Source organism: Salvelinus namaycush, chromosome 34, assembly GCF_016432855.1.
Source record: "Salvelinus namaycush isolate Seneca chromosome 34, SaNama_1.0, whole genome shotgun sequence".
Taxonomy (NCBI): domain Eukaryota; kingdom Metazoa; phylum Chordata; class Actinopteri; order Salmoniformes; family Salmonidae; genus Salvelinus; species Salvelinus namaycush.
In genome coordinates this window covers 9,276,547-9,296,774 of record NC_052340.1, presented here as the reverse complement: position 1 = coordinate 9,296,774, position 20,228 = coordinate 9,276,547, and the positions used below count along the sequence as shown (strand labels likewise).

The following is a 20,228-nucleotide window of genomic DNA, read 5'->3' as shown; positions in this document are numbered from 1 at the left end:
GCTTGTCGTGTGTCATATTTCACAGGGAAGAACAATACACATACAGTGAGGAGATAAAATCAGTAGGCTTGACTTAAAACTCCACTTTTTCTCAGAACTCAAATATGGAGCATCTCTGTTAGAAGTCTATGGATGGAGTGTTTTCAAAATGAAAAGCTGGGAAAGTAATTAGTAGGGTTGTTACAAGCATAACTCAAGTCCAAGGTTCTGACAGCCAAATACTTTCCAGGGCTTTTGTCTTAAAGTACCAGGCCCTTCTAGTAAGTGCCAAGCCTTAATTAAATCCAACGTGAGGATACAAGTTTGCAAACATGCTGCAGCACTGCAGATGTAGTCTTGTTGAAAGCCCTTTGCTCTTGCAGATGGAGGAAATGTCTCCATTGTGGCATGTTCTTTGTTCCCTCTTTCTCTTTGTCTTTGTCTGTCAACAACAGAATTCCCACATCAGTCAGGGCCAGTGGCACTCAGAGACACCCTGCTCTGTGGCCATTTGATAAAAACCACCCATAACTCCCCTCTGCTTCCCCCGAAACCCTAATGACGCCCTCTCACCGCGGAGGGCAGCCACGAAACAAGCCTCGTCTCCGAGGGAGGAGAGAGCGAATGGAGGGCTGCGCTTTCACTCCGAACTTTTCCCCCCGGTCATATGAAGGCGAACTCCGGGTGTTTACAGAGCGCCTCTCTGTTTTCCTTCGGAAGAGGGGGGATCCCGGGAGACTGGCCAGTCCGGCGGCCCTGGGCCTCTCAGAGATGCAGGGAAGTTGGGCTTCGCTAATGAACTGAGTGCGGCTGGGCTGCTCATCACGTCGTGTAACCTCAGATACGGGCTGATGGGACCGCAGCGAACGACACCCTCAGTTTCAGCTCGCTGTCCAGGAATGTGAGGCTAGTTGTCCCTTTTGAGATGTCCCAGTAACCACTAGAGACGGCCATTACATTAGCTACATCAACCTCCATCCTCTCCTAATCGGAGTCAGAAGTCAAACCGCCATCACTATCCCCACTCCCTCAAATCTCCCCTCCTCACGACTATTCCTTACCTTTTCCACACTCTCCCGCCAAGAAAATCTTTCACCGATAATTTTGATTAATTCAGATACTGAAAAGAGAGACCCTCCGCTCTCTCCCTCCGCTGACGTTCACGAAGTAGGATGTTAATCAAAAGTTACCGGGTCCTGGAGTCGAGGTTGCGTATGTGTTTCATAAGACGTCTGTCCATGGTGATGAAGAGGCTAGGGTGAGCTCGTGGCACGGGACCAAAGGTGAAACGGGTGTACGTGGTTATTTGACCCCTGAAAGCAAACGCCCACCCACTCTCCCCTGTTAAAGGCAGTCTGATTCAGGTCTGTGTTTGTAAGGTGCGGGTGTTGCGGAGGGGTGGGGAGGGGGGCGGGTAGTGGGACAGCTGGAAGGGGGTTCTGGTTGGGGTTGGCTGATGTAGAGCCAAGGCTAGATGTGTCCCATCTGCATGCATTTAGGAGATCGTTTGGAAGGATCGGAAAGGGAGACATAAATGAATCCTTTGTGGAAATGGAGTTGGGATTTGGGATCCATCCCTGCCAGGATCGTCTTCAACACCAGCTCCAAGAGCCTCGGTGGAGACGGAATAACAGTCTCCAAACAAATGGGGCTGCTCAGTTCTCATGAACTGTCCTAGACCTTGACAAACTCACATGCACTCATAAGCACTGCACAGTGTCTACCAAGCAATATCTGTGCTGTCCATTTTACAAAGCAGTTTATGTGCTCATCATTATGTGTTATGAGTAGTTGTTACATGGATGTTACGGTATTTGACAGTGATATATTTTATCATGACTGAGAGCTGGTGTACTGACTCGTAGAGCATGAGTCCCAGGAATGTAGACAAGTTCCATGACCTCTGGTGGTGTTCTCATGGCCCATAACTGACCTCTGTCTGTCTGCCTGCCTGTCTGTCTGCCTGTCTGTCTGTCTGCCTGTCTGTCTGTCTGTCTGTCTGTCTGTCTGTCTGTCTGTCTGTCTGTCTGTCTGTCTGTCTGTCTGTCTGTCTGTCTGTCTGTCTGTCTGTCTGTCTGTCTGTCTGTCTGTCTGTCTGTCTGTCTGTCTGTCTGTCTGTCTGTCTGTCCCACAGCGAGCTTCTGGAGGACCTGGAGAGGAGTCCTCATGCAGCAGCCATCGCTGAGTGCTTTGTTGAGAGGGTGAGTCACCACATTGCTATGATAAAGCACAAACAACCAGTAAATTCACATTGCACATTTTTGGTGGGTATTCCGATGACCTCAACCAGTGTTTCCCGAATGGTTGGTCACAGCCAGCCCCTGTTGGGTCATGGCTTAAGACTGGCTCGCTGTGTAGGCTAATATGGTGCTTGTATACAGTAGCTATTTTGTTCTTTGGATGCAGAGCGCTGTTAAAATATCAAGCAAGCAGATTGTGTGAAACAAACTTTTGTTTTCGGCCAAATAGAGAACCACAGCTGTTTGAAGTGGGCCGCTGACATTGGGCAGTGTGTCAGAGGAAATGTTTGTACTTGGGCTATGTGAGTGTGTGCAGGCCCGTGACCAGAGAGATGTCTGGATTGGTTCTGGTTCTGAAGCGGTGGTGGCGGTGACCATTCAACTCATGTGCTCACTACAGTTGAGTGGGTCTGCACACCCTCATGGTGCTATAATCTAGTCGTCTGAGTAATGACACTGAACCACCGCTGACTAAACAGGAACAGTGAAGGGTCCAACCAACCTGGGGAAACAGGCTCTCCTTTGTGTTGGCTGGGAGAATGGCCAGCGTCTATGTCCCTGACTCCCAGGGTATGCCTCCATATGTGGGGCTGCAGACGGACACGTATGGCCCTGCCAAAGCCGGACCAAGACACAAGAACCAGAATCCCATTTGCGGTCCAGGATCCAAGGGTGCCTATTCTTAGTCCAGTCTCCAGCCTGTACTTTCCTCTTTGGCGCCCAAACCCCCTTATCCAGCAGGTCGCTATAGTTCTCTGCTATTGATTGGGCTACTGTTGTGGCCAATTATAGATGGCTGCGGAAATGCAGAGTACATTTGATTAATCCATTACCGGCAAGGTTATTCTGGGTTTTGCGATGCTTCTCTGAGCTAGACTAACCTCTCTAAACAGTGTGAGGACAACGGCCCCTCGCTACCGCGGAGTGGAACGTGGGAAACGCAGTTCAAACGTGACCGTTTCTGCTTGGAATGAGGCCGTACGTGCTCTTAGTTTAGGTGCAGTAAGACACTGGGTATGCATGGAGTCAGCTGTAGCCTGTAACAATTCACCATCTGCTAAGCTATGAATCTCAAACCCTATACCTGCTGGCCATATGTACGACTGAGTGGTAAAGACAAGTATACATACATACACAACTGTTTTGGAATGTAACATTCAGTTGACCTCACGGAACCATTATCTAAACCTACTTAAATATAAAATGCAATTATTTTCTCATTCCTTTGCTTTCTTAGATGAAATGTTTAGATGAGATGTTTAGATGAGATGTTTCTTGGATGAGAATACATGTTTACATAAGTCAGGGAATGGGGTTTTGCTATGAGATAAAAACAAAGTGTTTATTTCTGAGTGAGACCTGGAGAATGACCCTCGTGTGAGGAGAGGTGTCACATGATCACAGGGGGTCTCTCAGATGGCAGTGATTTGTGGCAGAGGGAACATGGAGACCAACGCTCGGTGTGGCTGGTCTTTCTCACCTGTCTCTCTTCTCCCCACTAATGTAATCTTTTTTTGGTTTCTCTTCCTCTTGTTTAGAGCGAAGCCTTCGACATATATACCCTGTACTGTATGAACTACCCCAAGTAAGTCACACAAACACACATGCACGCGCACACATGCACAGACAGACAGACAGACAGACAGACAGACAGACAGACAGACAGACAGACAGACAGACAGACAGACAGACACACAAACACACACACACACACACACACACACACACACACACACACACACACACACACACACACACACACACACACACACACACACACACACACACACACAGCAATACTGATGTGCCCTCGGGGCTCTCATTTGACCTGGATCATTGAATGATAGCTATAGTGAAGTGACCTGGGGTGAGAATGGAATGAATTCAATACAGTGGACAAGTAAAGTTCAAAACACACATTTTCATGAGTTATTTCAATAAGTATACAATTGTATATGATGGTGGGGGGGAAAGAGTAAAGTTGTAATCACCATCCTTTGTGGAGAGACATTAGTGAAAGGAAAATGACTTTTATGGACATTGAGCACATTTACATGCACCAGTAATAATTCGATATTAAACTGATTGTGGCAGTAGGTCAAGTATGGCATTAGTCGTGTAAACACCTCACTCTGCTGATCTTAATCGGAGTGCGGTCAAAACCGAAGTAAGCATAAGCCGATTAAAACACCTGATTTTCTGAGCAATCTTTCAAATGATTAGAACATGTAAACACCTTAATCAGCGTTCTAGCGGTGTATTTGATCTGTCCATGTGCCAGCCCCGGGTAGCGGGGCCTCCCTCTTATGCGGCAGTGAAGTGAGTCCTGAAAAACTGAACGTATGCATCTTGTAAATAGTTTTGACATACAAAAGGTCTTTGCAAAAAATAACATGGCCACTGTGGTAGAACGTATTTTGATTAGCTATTTTGTGCATTAGCCTGATTTCAGATGTGTCATGTAAACAGGATTATTAGGGAAATCATTCTTCTTGAAATGCACGTCAACGTTTTAAACAAACTATTATATTAACCTGACTATCCACAATAATCACATTATTGTGTGCATGTAACCGTGCTCAGGGTCTTGATTAGCTTGAACTACTCAGTGGTCGGACAGACAAGTGAAACTAGGTGAATCCAATGAAAGACTATAGTGACTGATTTAATGATCGCGGTAAAGATGCGGTCACTGCTCAATCAGGATAACTTACAGTATATTGTGCGTGTAAAATACAAACACATCACGAGCCTTTTAGAAGCAGCATCTTTCACGGCACATCAGTTCTAATCCCACGGGCCACTACTATTTGACTGGCAGATGTTTGAAAAGCATTGGATCGCTGCCCGTCACCATGAAGATGTGGTGTTCTACATGTGCTCTGTATAAACAGCCTTTCATGTGTCTGTCACAGAGAACAGAAACAGAATTAGATTTGTTATGAGACTTCGACGGTGCCCTGACCCTGTACCTGAGCTGTGTGCATTCATCCACTGATGTCTTAAAAAGACCACGTTCGTAGCTCATCCGAAAAGATGCTGTTAACAGATATCAGAGCTTTTGCCTAAGAAAGACATCACAGTCGGACAGCAAGGCGAATGAAGCAGAATGTTCTAGTGGATGTAAAAAGTTGCGTTCAGACAAAAAGAGGCCCCTCTGAAGGGGGACCGGAGGCATACGCTGAACACATTACTGTACGCTTCACCATAAGATGAAGTGCTGTCTGGCATAGCGATGAGCCAACTGATGAGTCTTGCTGTGGACCCCCCCTCCTCTTCCACCCCCAACATCCACCTCCACCCCCACTCCTCCTGGATCTCTTTCCCCAGCTCGGTGGCTGTTCTGAGGGACTGCATGAAGAACAAGAGCCTGGTGGGCTTCTTCCACGAGAGGCAGACCACCCTGTGCCACTCCCTGCCCCTGGAGACCTACCTGCTGAAGCCAGTGCAGAGGATCCTCAAGTACCACCTCCTGTTGCAGGTCAGTATGGGTCATGGACTGGGTCAGAGAGACAATATGATGATACTGATCCAATACTATCAATGTCAAAGTTATTCAGAGAATATGTACAACTCCTCTATATTGTACACAGAGAAAAGGTACAGGTCCCATTGTAGACTGTTTCCCTTCAATCCAAATCATCAGAAATCATCCTGCTTCTTACTCTGCACTCCTTGCCTTTATTGGTGTGTGATACTCAGCAGACCAAGGGTTCAGCTAGCGAGTAAATGAAGCATAGAGATAAGGATTCTATGTTTAAACGCACACTCACAGCTCATGGCATTTAACTAGCTGTGTTTGGACACATGGGGTTAAACGACCTAGGGTTCTCTCTCCAGGCCCACCTCTGTGGTGGTTATTCTTAAGTATGGGTAGCTGCAGCCCAATATGGTATGGGCGAGTGGGTGTGTCGAAAGGAGTATGGAAAGAGAATCAGCTCATTTCAAAGTTGATAAACCAGTGCGAATGAGGGAGTTATATTAACCTGAGCAACGGTGCACTGGTCTGTGGCCCCATTGGCCAGTGACATGAACGGGCAAAATCGAACAATAATCTATGCCGTTCTATCATGTTGTCAACAAGACAGCATGGTGCATCGTCCAGAAACATACATCTCTTTTCCATAAAATATATGTTTGAATTTTCAAACTAGTTTTCATTTGGAAGGCAGATGAAGCGTTTTTATCAAAAGCAATCACTTTTGCATGTGAAAACACAAAATCCTACTCATTATCCACATGCTTAATCTAACCTAGGCTAGCCACTTTTGTTTTGAGAGAACTTTTCCGTGGGCTTTGAATGGAGCATCTTAATCACACCCGGGCCAGATAATCGAATCCCTTCATTGACTAGTGCACCGGTGTTGTGCGGAGCGGCTTGCCGACATGAGGTGCTTCCCACTGGGCAGCTGTACCACAGTGTTGCAGGCGGTAGCTAACGTGGCCATTTTGTTTTTACCTCCTATGATTTTATTTCAAGTAGGATAGCAGCCTACACAAGAAATAACTCCTATTGAAAACCATCTAGATGTCAGCTTGATACAAACACACAGTCGGCAAAAACACAGAGACACAATGCCCTTCGCTCTCGCTTGCCAAGCACTACTGTCCCACAACGGTGTGGGAAGTAGATGCCTAGTAGCCAATGTTAGGGTGACAGTCACAGTAAGAACACGCGTACAACGCCTACAAGCAACAACACACACATGATCAGTACTTTTAATAAAAAAATAAACAATCATCAGTCTTATAACTGAAAATGTTAAATTACTGGTGTAAAACTAACAGTGAAATACAACCCAGCCTCATCCTCTGGCTTCAAAACAGAAGTTCAAACTCTTGCGGTACAGTAGTTGCCTTGTTACTCCTTTCCTTTCGACACACCCACTCATACTCCGGCCGGTCGCCATATTGGGCTGCAGCTACCCCCTTCTCCTTATACTGATACTAACGCTTCGAACACACCGACAGCATCATTGCGCAAAATAGTACGCAGCATCATCTGGATGTGTATGTAACAAAAGTTTAACATTCCCCTCCTGCTACCATTTCTGTCAAGCCGTCTACGCATACAGTTTGACGTATACGTTTGATAGATCCAACGTATGCCCCACACCGAACGCACTGCAACTGCCTCTGCAACGCAATGCTGCAAGGCAAACGCAGCGTTTCATTGGAAATGAATGTAATTCTGGTGTACCAAAATGAAATGACGCTGTCAGTGTGATCGAAGCATAATAGAAGCCTAACCTCACTATCGCCCCCGTGTGGCAGGAGCTGGCCAAACACTTTGATAAAAGTGACCCTGGCTACGAGGTGGTGGAGGATGCCATCATCACCATGACAGCCGTGGCCTGGTACATCAACGACATGAAGAGGAAGCAGGAGCACGCCGTCAGGCTGCAGGTATGGACCACCAGTCAGGCTCTGCTCAGTCACTCACTACAGCAGTTCTCATTGAAAATGTAACAAAGAAGTTAGCTTTTGTTGCTGATCATAATCTATGACTCTGAACTGGCTGTAGAGGTCAGGGATTAAAAGTCAAAAGAGGTTAGAGGTCGCAGAGGTCTTTGGACACCTCAGTCTCCACTACATCTGGAGGTCTTTGGACACCTCCGTCTCGACTACTGTTTTTGAAGGTCAGAGGTCAAGCTTGGGTTAACACAAACACTGTTTTTCTTTTGGCTCTGGCAGGAGGTTGAGAGCTTGTTGACCAACTGGACAGGTCCAGACCTGAGTGGCTTTGGAGAGCTGGTGTTGGAGGGCGCCTTCAGGGTCCAACGGGTCAAGAAGGAGAGGGCATTCTTCCTCTTCGACAAGATGCTGCTTATCGCTAAAAAGAGGCTGGAGCATTTCATCTACAGCACCCACATATTTGTGAGTGACGTGCGGACACCGGAATGAATTGATCAGATTATTGTGTGTCTGTAAATGCTAGGAGCATGTATCATTAGAGATGACACCTACACCAATCAAAAAAGTATCATGTTTTCGTTTTTGATACTTGATTCTCTATCATGTACTGACACCCTTATTTCCCCCCCACTGTCTTTCCTCTCCTCTTTCACTCTCCCTTTTCCCTCATCTCTCTACCCTTCTCTCCTGTCAGTGCTGTAATCTTCTTCTCGTAGAAACCATGAAGGACCCCCTGTGTTTTAAGGTGTCCGATCAGACCATCCCCAAACAGCAGCACATTGTACAGGTACGAGTAAACCACTATCAAATTACAAGTGAACCACTATCAAAGAACAGGACATTGTATTGTGTCAGACCAGTGTACTTAAACTACCCTCCTACCCATGTTACAGACCAAGAACCAGGAGGAGAAACGCCTTTGGCTGCACTACCTCAAGAGACTGATAGTGGAGAACCATCTTGCCTCTCTACCCCAGAAGGTAAGGCTTATGGTACATTACTGTAAATGTTGCCGATATGAATGGCAATACATTTCAGCCAATGTAACACTGAAGGCTGTGGCTAAACTGAAACAGAGAATATTGTAATCACTCTGTTAGGGTGTGCTGCCACCTTGTGGTTGTTTATAGTTACCGCAAACACTGTCACAAGTTGAGCAATCGTTGAAATACCATACATGTATTTTTCAGGCAAGGCAGGTACTCGGTGACAACTTCTGTCAATGTGAGTTTCATGTCATTTCAAACCATCATACATTCATACACCTACACTTTTCACTTTCAATTTACACTGTATTTGACACCAATTGTGCACAGTTTACAATCATGCACAACTCAGTAACTCGCAATTTCTTTTTCACAGCTCCTCAGTTTGATCAGGATCATTTAAAAAAGTCATCTCCAAGATGCGATGAATACCATCGAGGGAGACGCCAATCAGGTCAGGACAAGCCATTCTTACCTGTAATGCACCTAGTATCTCATTTGTGTGTGAACGACTTTTTGTTTTCGTTCAAAACACTTTTATTTCTGTTGGATATCTTTACTGGTTTTAAGCACATTTTTTTACCCCAAAGTCGGATGAGGGTGATGGCTTCTTCTTTGTCATAAATCGAACAAATAACAAAGCCATTTTGCCATATGCCTGTCTGGTCTGTGTTTGCTGAGTTAAATTAATTCTGTGTGTGTGTGCGTGTATATGTGTGTATGTATGTGTGTGTGGTGTGTGTGTGTGTGTGTGTGTGTATGTGTGTGTATGTCCAGAGCCCCCAGAGTTCATCTACACCCCAGAGAAGGCCAAGAAGAGCCTTCCCCTGCTGCTGGAGGGGAATCTGTCCTATCGCCGCGGCAGGAGGCAGTCTGGTGAGACTTCATGTCTATAGTCCAGGACCTGTGTCCACAAAGCGTCTCAGAGTAGGAGTGCTGATCTAGGATCAGTTTAGCCTTTTAGATTAGAATGAATAAGATTATATGGACAGATCCTAGATCATCATTCCTACTCTGAGACACTTTGTGAATATAGGCCCAGGGCCCACATAAGGAGGACCTGATCCTAGATCAGCACGCCTACTCTAAGACGCTTTATGAACAAGGGCCCAGAGAGGAATCACCCACTGCACAGGACATGGAGTAAACATACGGAGCTTGAAAATATGAATTCATAAATGTAATAATTGGAAATGACTCATTATTGAATGCTTATGGCTGTTTCTCTCCAGCTCCAACTAAAGACTTCGAAACAGCATATCATGGTGAGAATTTTCTTAAAGGATTTTTGTTTATCTTGTTTCCTTGTAGTGCTTCAGTCTGTCAGGGCTGAAAGATTTGGTACGTTTTTAATGGAAAGTAAACACACCTTTGTTTGTTTCCCCCCAACCATTCCTATCCTCCTCTCATGGAATCCAGTCTCTTCAAAGGTAAGCTTGATTCAGACTGGTTTCGCCCCTATCCACCCACACAACTGTCATGCACATCAGATGGTATCTCATTTGCAAGAATGACTTGACAATAATTACTATAAGCAATGCCTTGTTGACAATGCTATCGAGTAGTACACCTTCCCTTCCTGACATTCTCCATCTCAGTGTTGATGTTCATGTCCATCTCCACAGGCTGGCAGCGAGGGGGAGCTGTGTCATGGGGCAGATAGCCTGGGATCCTCAGGCAGCACCAACACCCTGGCCTCCTCTGTGATGGAGGTGGAGGCTGAGGCAGAGCGGCCGGATCCCTTTCTGGGCCTGGAAGAAGAGGACCTACCCCCCCTGAGCGCCCCGCCCACACTCTCCATCACCGAGGAGATCATGCAGTTCATTAACCAGAGCCGCGTGCGAGAGGGCATGGCCGAACTCAAGTCTGACATAGTATGGGTGGGCTATACTGTCTTTCACAATTCACACACTATTAAACAGCTGCCATGGATTTGAAGCAACCTGTGTCACTTGTCTAGTCACTAGACGTTAGTGTCTAGTTTTATGAGCTATTGATTTAGTGCTGCATTACTTCCCCATGTACGTATAGTAGGAGCTGCGGGGATGACTGACTTTGTTTTGTGTCTGTTTCTGTCTCTCCACAGGATTCACCCCTGGATGAGTCTCTGGAGGACCAAGCAACTGAGCCACATCCATATCCACTTGCTCAGCAAGGAAATGACCTGCTGCTTGCTTCCCCTACGGAGGAGACTTACGAGTCGCAAGACCCCCATCCCAATAGTCCAGAGGAGATAACAGTGCAACTGGAGGAGCGCAGAACCGAAATGGAAGACCAAACTCTTCCACCGTGTCTGTCCAGGGAATCCTCAGAGGAGGGTGGTTGTGAAGAGGGAGAGTCAACACCTTTGCCAACTGATGTTTTAGAGGAGAGGCCTCAGGAGGAGAGCACATCAGCCAAAGAAACCGGGACAGTTGGGGAAAGAAATGCCTCAGAGGTGGAGGACGAGCAAATGTTCGAAACCTCGACGCCACTCTCTCCTGTAAACCTCCCAGACGAAAGAGAGAGGGAGAAGGAACTCTGCTCTGACCTCCCCAACGAGAACAAGCCCTCAGAAGCTCCTCTCTCTGGCCCAGAGCAGACTGTACAGAGCCCTCTGGCGCCCAAGAAAGAGACCCAGCTCACCAAGTCCGACAGGCAGATCATCGAGAAGATCCGCAGCTACTACGAGGCGGCTGAGGCCGAGGCAGGAGAAGGTGATAGCAGCCCGACCCCCAGGAGAAACAGCTTCTCCCTCATTATCCCCACCGGCTTGGTCAAAGACTCCGTGTCCCGATTTGCTGTCTTTGGCCACCAGGACAGCCTGTGTGACTCGGAGAGCGGGCGCTCCGATGGGGGGGCAGAACCAGAGCCTGAGTCAGAGCTGACCTCCCCTCTTCCGTCAGTGCCTGACCAGGGAGAGGGAGCCCTCAGCTCAGACTGTTCCTCCACTTCTGCTGCTGGTTCCCAGGAAGAGCACAGCCAGGCACCAGGTCAGGGTGAGCCTGCTCTGGAGAAATGTAGCAGGTTTGAGCCAGGGAGTGAGCTGCCCTGCACAGAGCTGACGAAGGATTGGAAAGAGAAGGAGAAAGTAGGAGCCCCTGTTAGCACAGAGAGGGAAATCATACCAAACCTGTCAACAGACATCACCAAAGAGCCCTCATTCAGCGACGAAGCAGCCAAAGCGATCACAAAAGACCAGCAGGTAATCAATGGCCACGGACCAAGTCCAAGTGATCTAGACGCAGAACCTAAAGAGGCCCAGAAAAACTCCACTGTCCCTCCACCTACAGGTCTTCATGACAGTAAGACCGCCCCAGTGTCCCAGGCTGGGTGGGGTAGAATCAGAGACAGGAGCTCCCTCACTGGGAACCTAGAGGGCCTACCCAGCCAGATCAAGGTGGGCCGCTGGTCCCGCCACTGTAAGATGGTGTCCTCCAGCCGGACCCTGTACGAGGGAGCAGCGGTCGCAGACGTGGCGGGGATAGGCCTGTTCGAGGCCAGCCCCGGTGATCCATGTCTGGTGGAGAACTCAGAGAGAATCCTCAGTAAAGTTCAAATGCTGGCTCGAATGTACAGCGCCAAGGCCAGCATCATGAAGGTGCCACTTCACCACAAGAGGGTGTGTGAGGGTCGTGCACCGTGGACCGTCACCACCAGGCACAGTGTCCCTCCTCAGGCCCAGCCGCCACAGCAGCATCAGGAGGAGAAGATTACAGTAAAAAGAGCTCAGAGCCATTCCACTGGTCAGTACCTTTAACATCCTGTATAAATGGCTATGATTTGATTAGATAGTGTAATAGTGAGGATATCTAAAGACTTGCTGGTCTTATTGGTCTTATTGTTGAATTGAGTTGTTTTAGTAAGCACTGCTAAATAATGGAAGAACACATATAAACTGTGATTTACCATGTTTGATAGTGAAAGTAAAGCCTTCATATGGTTGGTCAGGAAACACAACAAATAAAACGTGACATGCAAAGCCTCCATATTGTGTATCAGTGAATGACAGTGTTTGGGATGTTTTTTGGGGGGTTTTACAGGTTGCCAGGAGATGACTTCAGGTTCCTCAGAACCCCAGCTCTTTGGCCACGTCCTTGTCAGCGAACAGCTTTCCCCCACCTACCGCCAGCAAGAGAACAGCTGCGCCCTGTCCGGACTCAGGGACATTGTTTCCAACCTGGGATCCACATCCATTGCCTCTCCCACCTCCTCCCCTCTGACCACCCCACCAAAAACCACGCAGGTTGGGCCTGAGGAGGTAGTGACTACTGCTGTGGAGGGGAAGCTTATGGAGAACCAGTCTGAGGAAGTAATCTCAGCAGCTGAGATGCGAAGGCCTCACCCCAAGAGGGCCTCCCCAGTCCAGGAAGGCCCCATCCAAGGGGTAGGGGTGGAGGTTCCAGCTGATGGTTATCCAGGGACCCCAGAGAGGTCTGTGAATCTCAGCAGGACTTGGGTTGAGCAGAAAGGACATAATCTGTACTCCATTAGGGAAGATCCTGCTCTGGGGGCAGCAGCAGCCTCTTTAGCAGACCCATGTGGGAACCAAGACAGGTCTCCAGGGTTTGGAGCTGCAGAGGAGCTGCTGAAGACCATTCAACAGCAGGCTCCAACTGAACCAGAGACAAGCCAGGTGGTGAACCCAGACGAAGCCAGTTTAAACACCAAGATAATGTCGCCTTATGTGGCCAGTGGGGCTGAGAGGGGGAGTTCACCCCAGATGGCCCCTGGTCATCAAAGCAAAGCTGAATCCACCAAAGCCAAGTCACAAGATGGCACTCTAGATGATCGGGATGTTTCACCTGCAGCACCAAAGATTTCCACTCACATCTCCGACACATCTCCCACACAACAGAGGTCCATCTCTGGGCTAACTGAGGGGTCAAACCCCTTAGTGTGGCGTGCCACTCAGTCAGCTATGACTGAACCCATGCAAGCAACACATACATCTGGTCAGAGAGTCAAGGAGAGTCAAGTCCCAGAGGATTCCAAAGGAAAAGAGGGGGACATGGTTCCCCGTCCGTGGTCATCGCTCCAAAGCCTGATGCCTACACCTCCGCCAGGGGTGCAGTCCTCTGACTGTCTGCCTAAGTTCACCAGCCAAAGACCACCCAACCTGCACCTGCCCACTACCAAGGGCAGAAGGAGCCTTCCTATGAATTGGAATGGATCAAACAACGCCACACTCCCCAGCCAAAGGTACAGTATTTAATAGGAGTTAATACAGTAGTAACACAATTTCACCAGTCCATAGCTTCATTCTTCCACTAAGAGTTCTTGTAGATAATAGGCAGAATCTACTACATACCCTAAACCGATTTGTGAAGGTGATGAGGGCAAAATTTAAAACTGGAGAAAGATTAAAGGAATGTGCCTCTGACCGGAAGTGTGCAAATACTGTTTCCTGTTTCGCCACTAAGAGTTCTGAAAGAAATTCTATGAATCAGATAAAACAGTGTTATTCACAGAGTAGATGGAAAGAAAGCATTTTACAGTGCCTTCATAAAATATTCATACCTCTTGACTTATTCCACATTTAGTTGTGTTACAGCCCAAATTCAAAATGGATTAAATTCATTTTTTTCTCACCCATCTACACACAGTACCCCATAATCATAAAGTGAATACGTTTTTAGAAAGTTTAGCAAATTTATAAAAAATGATATACAGAAATATCCAATTTACATAAGTATTCATACCTCTGAGTCAATACATGTTAGAATCACCTTTGGCAGCAATTACAGCGGCGAGTCTTTCTGGGTAAGTCTCTAAGACCTTTGCACAACTGGATTGTAGAATACTTGCTAATTATTCTTTTAAAATTCTTCAAGTTGGTTGTTGATCATGGCTAGACAGCTATTTTCAAGTCTTGCCATTGATTTTCAAGCTGATTTAAGTCAGAACTGGAACTAGGCCACTCAGAAGCATTCAATGTTGGTAAGCAACACCAGTGTTTTAGGTTATTGTCCTGCTGAAAGGTGAATTTGTCTCAGCGTCTTTTGGAAATCAGACTGAATTAGGTTTTCCTCTAGGGTTTTGCTTGTGCTTAGCTCTATTCCGTTTATTTTTATTTTAAAAAAACTCCCTAGTGCTTGCCGATGACAAGTCTACCCATAACATGATGCAGCCACCATGCTTGAAAATATGAAGACTGGTACTCAGTGATGTGTTGTGTTGAATTTGCCCCAAACATAACGCTTTGTATAAAGGACATAAAGTTAATTTCTTACCCACATTTTTTGCAGTATGACTTTAGTGCCTTATTGCAAACAGGATGCATGTTTTGAAATACTTTTTATTCTGTACAGGCTTCCTTCTTTTCACTCTATTATTTAGGTTAGTATTGTGGAGTAACTACAATATTCTCTTATCACAGCCATTAGACTCTGTAAAATCACCAAATCCCTGAGCGGTTTCTTTCCTCTCCGGCAACTGAGTTAGGAAGGACGCCTGTATCTTTGTAGTGACTGGGTGTATTGATACACCATTCAAAGTGTAATTAATAACTTCACCATGCTCAGAGGGATAGTCAATGTCTGCTTTTTTTTATCCATCTACCAATAGGGGCTCTTTGCAAAGCATTGGAAAACCTTCCTAGTCTTTGTGGTTGAATCTGTGTTTGAAATTCACTGCTCGATTTAGGGACCTTACAGATCATTGAAATCATGTTGAACACTATTATTGCACACTATTAGTCCATGCAACTTATTATGTGACTTGTTAAGCACATTTTTACTCCTGAACTTATTTAAGGGGTTGAATACTTATTAACTCAAGACATTTCAGCTTTTCATTTTTTATTAATTTGTAAACATTTCTAAATTCATAATTCCACTTGTATATTATGGGGTATTGAGTGTAGGCCAGTTACAAAACATCTAAATTTGATCAATTTTAAATTCAGGCTGTAACACAACAAAATGTGGAAAAAGTCAAGGGGTGAGAATACTTTCTGAATGGACTGTAGATGCAAAGTATGTGAGAAGGCCCCTGACATGGAAATCACTGTGTTTTGTCATGAATGTCCATCGCTTTAGAGGTCGCATCGAGTGGGAAAATGTTCAAGAGTTCCTATTTGGCTGTATAATAAAAATAAAAATAAATTGATTTATTTTATTTTGTGTACATCGCAGCTAAGAGCTAAATTGCATATAGAAATGTACTAACGTACTATCAAAGTAGCTTATTTTCACAACACTGAGTAATCGCTGCTTGCACTCCTGTCCTCTCCTCTCAATTTTGCTTCTCCTCAAGCCAAGCCAAGTTTTGTGGCAGTGGCATTAATCAGTCCCTCCAGGGTTTCACAGGGATTTTCAGTGATAATATGCATGGCAATATGCGATGATTTAGTTGAATTTGTAGCGAAAATGCACTGACGAGGAAAAAAGTTTGTTAACGTGTGGCTTGATTTGAAACATATTATGTGGTAAAAGTGCAATGATTGGTTGAAATTCCGAGCCCTCTTTTTGTACTGCGTTGATGGGTCAGTTCTATGCGATAACATTGTGATGATTTGGATTTTCTATGCTGAAATAGTGCAGTGATTGGTCAAATTTGCAACCCCTCGCATATTGTGTGTGAAATTGTTGATTTTGCATAACAAATTGCCATCACAGAATCCTGGAGGGACTGATTAATCAAGTCTATTCATTTCCTCTTCTCTATGCTTTCCTTTGGTTATAGACTACCACCTTCTCCACTGAGGTCCAGAGAGCCAGTCCAGGATCCATTACTCCCATCCATCCATGCATCAGGGTTGTCCCCCGTCAGAAGGCCTTCCTCCCAGCCCTCACTGGAGAGATCAGCCACCATGCTTCCAGGCATTGGCCAACCCATGGATGCCAAGCCCCCCTCTGCCTTCAGCCCCAGTCTCCACCAGCACTCTCCCTCCCCCATCAGGGGACTCCCCTGCTCCTCTCCCACCCCTTCTGCCTTGACCAAGTCCCTGGCTGCCTCCTGCATCAGCCAGTCCATCAGCCAGAGTCTGGCCAGGAACAACGCTCGCTTCCAGGACCAGGCCACCCCTCCCCCAGACAGTCCAGCCCCTCTGGCTCCCGCTCCCACTGCATCCCCACTCAGGATGAGGTCTCCCTCCCCCAAACTCACCTCTGGCCCCAGCGGCCCCCCTCTGAGCCCTGGCTATGCCCATGCTTCTTACTCCAGAGATGGGAGCCAGCCACCTAAATGTCCCCCTTCCCCTCTCCGGTCTACTTCACTCCGCTCCAGCCCATGCGCATCCACAGCCCCAGCCCTGTCCCCCCCACCGTACCGCAGCCAGCGCTCAGTCTCCCCAGCCCCCCCAGTCAGCCTGCATCACACCGCCTCTTCCTCTGCCTCTCCCCGGCCCAGGCCTGCTGCCCTACACCAGCCACGTCATATTGGTTTGAATGGAAACAGCAACAACAATAATAACAATAACACCACTAACGGAGGATGGGTCGCGAATCACCCGAAGCCACCGTTAGCGAGTGCCAATAGTATACCCCATCCCCATGATCCTCTTTGGAGTGGTTCTACTCACACACTCAACAGGGTGGCAAGGCCCTTCTCTGCCTCGGAGCCCAGCTCACGAGTGCAGTCCCCGTCCCCCTCTCCCTCCCCATCTCCATTCAGCAGGATCTGCTCCCCTCCCCCAGTCCAGAATCACACAGGCCCCTTGATGAACAAGCCCCCCAACCCTAGAAGCACCCGGGCAGGAGGGGCTTGCCCCTTCAATCACCTGGGCCTCTCCCTGGAACTCCCCAGGGCCTCCTCAGCCTGCTCCTCAGGCATAACCTCCCCTCCGCCCATTGGGGTTCCTGCCAATGTCTGGGGAGTTGCCGCTCCTCAGCCGCGGAAGGCCAAATTAGCATTTCCTTTCTCCTCCATAGCCTCACCCACATGGATAGATGTTTTTCCCCCCTCCATTCAGAGAAGCTCCAACACCACCTCCCCTCCCCCATCTGGTTTCTCCCCATGCTCTCCAAGCCATTCTCAGAACCTGCGGAGGACCAAGGGAAGCAGCCTGCCCTTCCTTAGCCTGGCTGACCGACCACCCAGTCCAGTCAGGAATGGGAGGGGGTCTTGGGGAGAGAGCGGAGGGCGCAGGTCTGTGGGTGCGGAGCAGGAGTCTGGGTTGATAAGCCCCCGAGGGGGATCCTGCTCCTACAGCAGCTCCTACAGTGGCTCCCCATCCTGCCTCAGCCCCGGGGCCTTGTCCCCTGTCAGACTGGCCCCTGGGAAGAGCACCCACGGCGAGCAACACTTCACCAGCATTGCCTGGCCCGACGTACGAGAACTCCTGACCAACTATGACAGTGGGGACAGCCCTGACCAGAGTGCTCCGACCTCCCCTGTCTGGCCTCAGGATGAATGGGGTGACCCAGACCTTGGGGAGGACAGTTGCCGGAGCCGCCTGATCTGTGCCTATGTGCCTCGGGCCTCCCCAGCCCCAGACATGGGCGTGCCCATCCAGTACCCTCACAGGAGTGAGCCAAAGCCAGAGGACACCTCAATGCAGGCAGCCAAAATAACTCTAAAGACTAGCTATGCTACCACTGTGAACCTGCAGATTGCTGGCAGTGGACGTATCACTTCCTTCAGCAACACCCAGGTGAGCCTGAACCAGACCTTAGCCCCTGTGGTAGACAGCCAGGGCAGACGGAGGGTCAGCATCAATGCCTGCAACCTTACCCTTCCCGTTCCCCAGAACTGCAAGAGGCTGTGAGGAGCTACGACTGGGGAACTCCTCCAAGGTGCCTTATGCCTCACTGAAAGTCTAAATAGGCACTTTACCCTGAAACAGTGGTGTTCATCGGGATCCTATGAGATATAACTCCAGGTAATATGGTAATGAATTACATTAGACTTAATTGGACAGTAGACTGAATCACCTGTTCTTCCAGATGACAATCTGACAATGTCAGGGATTCTGCAACCAACCCCACATATCACCGTTCGGCCACCTATATCACTGTCCAACAGGACACCGACTGAACCCACAGACAAATTAGTTTGCCAGTGTCGTTTTTATTAGTCTTTTTGTTGTTTGTTCTTTCAAAATAAATTCTGTTTATTCTGTTCAACAAAAAAACGATGTCTTGTTTATCAAACTCCTATGTTTGTGCTTGTGGCTGGCATGGTAAAAATGGTCAATTCTTTTTATTTATGAACTAGTCTTATTTTGTCTGCATTTCTGGCACTTAATTTGATGTCTTTATTTTGCACAATGTCCTCAGCTGTGTGTGTAGTTAAGACGTGTCTGTGAAGGTAGCTTTTATTTCAGACCAAATCATGATGTTGATGTTTTTATGTGTTCTTTCCTATGTAGTTTTATCAGTGGTTCATGTGGAAAAAATACATGATTTATTTGGTTACACAAGAGCAGAAAATAAGGGAAAATAAGAGCAACAAATTTCAGGGAAAACAAAGTGCAAGAAAATGAATGGTGACAACCAACATGCATTTTTATTGCTACACAACACAGTGTCTTCAGGCTACATTGGCCCGTTTTGATAGGCCTATGCTAACTACTTTTTTAAGTACAGTATTTAAATATCAGATTTGAAATTATGTTAACTCCTGTGGTCAAAAGACTCAAAGAACAACCACTGTGTCTATTACTGATGTGCATTTCAGTTATTTGTACTCCAATAATAATAATAAAAATATTAAAGACCCTTTGATGTTGTCTGTCTCCTTTATAAATCCTCCAATTATACATTATGATATTGATTAGTCAATATCCTGGAAAACATAGCTATTGTTGTGGAAATGCACCACTAAGGACTCAAATTCAAAGTAAATTAAGAAATCTTCATTATCACGGCCCGGAGAGGTTCACGAACTCAATACAAGTCCAATGAGAACTCTGAAAAGGGGGTTCCCTTTCAATCCTTATATACTGCTACACATACAAGTTATATAACCATGATTTACATTATTCATCATTAATGTTGATTCCTGCATGTGACTGACTGATACCTGACGAGGCTTCTTCTCTCAAAGCTGAGACCTTGTATCGCATATTTAGTCCCAGATATTTAAAAGAATAATTATTTCACCTTTATTTAACCAGGTAGGCCAGTTGAGAACAAGTTCTCATTTACAACTGCGACCTGGCCATGATAAAGCAAAGCAGTGCGACAAAAACAACACAGAGTTACACATGGGATAAACAATTGTACAGTCAATAACACAATAGAAAAATCTGTATACAGTGTGTGCAAATGAAGTAAGGAGGTAAGGCAATAAATAGGCCAATAGTGGCGAAGTAATTACAATTTAGCAATTTACACTGGAGTGATATGTGCAGATAAGGATGTGCAGGCAGAACTACTGGTGTGCAAAAGAGCAGAAAAACAAAAACAAATATGGGGATGAAGGTAGGTACTTGGTTGGATGGGCTATTTACAGATGGGCTGTGTACAGCTGCAGCAATCGGTAACCTGCTCTGACAGCTGACGCTTAAAGTTAGTGAGGGAGATATAAGTCTCCAACTTCAGTGATTTTTGCAATTCATTAAAATCATTGGCAGCAGAGACCTGGAAGGAAAGGCGGCCAAAGGAGGTGTTGGTTTTGGGGATGACCAGTGAAATATACCTGCTGGAGCGTGTGCTACAGGTGGGTGTTGCTATGGTGACCAGTG

General features: G+C 46.9%; 2 protein-coding genes across 2 annotated transcripts in view; both read left to right on the top strand.

Annotated features, from left to right (window-relative positions):
* The window catches only part of LOC120029159 (pleckstrin homology domain-containing family G member 3-like), a 28,570-nt gene extending 19,042 nt beyond the window's left edge, over positions 1 to 9,528 (top strand). Inside the window, exons 4-13 of the mRNA XM_038974463.1 lie at positions 2,114 to 2,180; positions 3,758 to 3,804; positions 5,550 to 5,700; positions 7,494 to 7,625; positions 7,914 to 8,096; positions 8,329 to 8,421; positions 8,528 to 8,614; positions 8,825 to 8,858; positions 8,997 to 9,074; positions 9,398 to 9,528. Coding sequence (XP_038830391.1) covers positions 2,114 to 2,180; positions 3,758 to 3,804; positions 5,550 to 5,700; positions 7,494 to 7,625; positions 7,914 to 8,096; positions 8,329 to 8,421; positions 8,528 to 8,614; positions 8,825 to 8,858; positions 8,997 to 9,074; positions 9,398 to 9,516 — 991 coding nt within the window. The 3' untranslated portion in view covers positions 9,517 to 9,528. The remainder of the gene's footprint in view (positions 1 to 2,113; positions 2,181 to 3,757; positions 3,805 to 5,549; positions 5,701 to 7,493; positions 7,626 to 7,913; positions 8,097 to 8,328; positions 8,422 to 8,527; positions 8,615 to 8,824; positions 8,859 to 8,996; positions 9,075 to 9,397) is intronic.
* Positions 9,529 to 9,947: 419 nt separating this feature from the next.
* On the top strand, positions 9,948 to 19,253 carry LOC120029075 (serine/arginine repetitive matrix protein 2-like). The gene is made up of 5 exons (XM_038974380.1): positions 9,948 to 10,050; positions 10,246 to 10,500; positions 10,707 to 12,345; positions 12,643 to 13,801; positions 16,286 to 19,253. Exons 1-5 carry the CDS (start codon positions 9,973 to 9,975, stop codon positions 18,306 to 18,308), a joined length of 5,154 nt encoding a protein of 1,717 aa, XP_038830308.1. The 5' UTR covers positions 9,948 to 9,972; the 3' UTR covers positions 18,309 to 19,253.
* Positions 19,254 to 20,228: the final 975 nt, after the last annotated feature.

Excerpts from the sequence above, each read along its gene's own strand:
- LOC120029075 (XM_038974380.1), top strand. The coding sequence starts at position 9,973 with ATGGAAAGTAAACACACCTTTGTTTGTTTCCCCCCAACCATTCCTATC. Across the intron at positions 10,051-10,245 it reads GGAATCCAGTCTCTTCAAAG|GCTGGCAGCGAGGGGGAGCT; the intron begins GTAAGCTTGATT and ends CCATCTCCACAG. Across the intron at positions 13,802-16,285 it reads GCCACACTCCCCAGCCAAAG|ACTACCACCTTCTCCACTGA; the intron begins GTACAGTATTTA and ends CTTTGGTTATAG.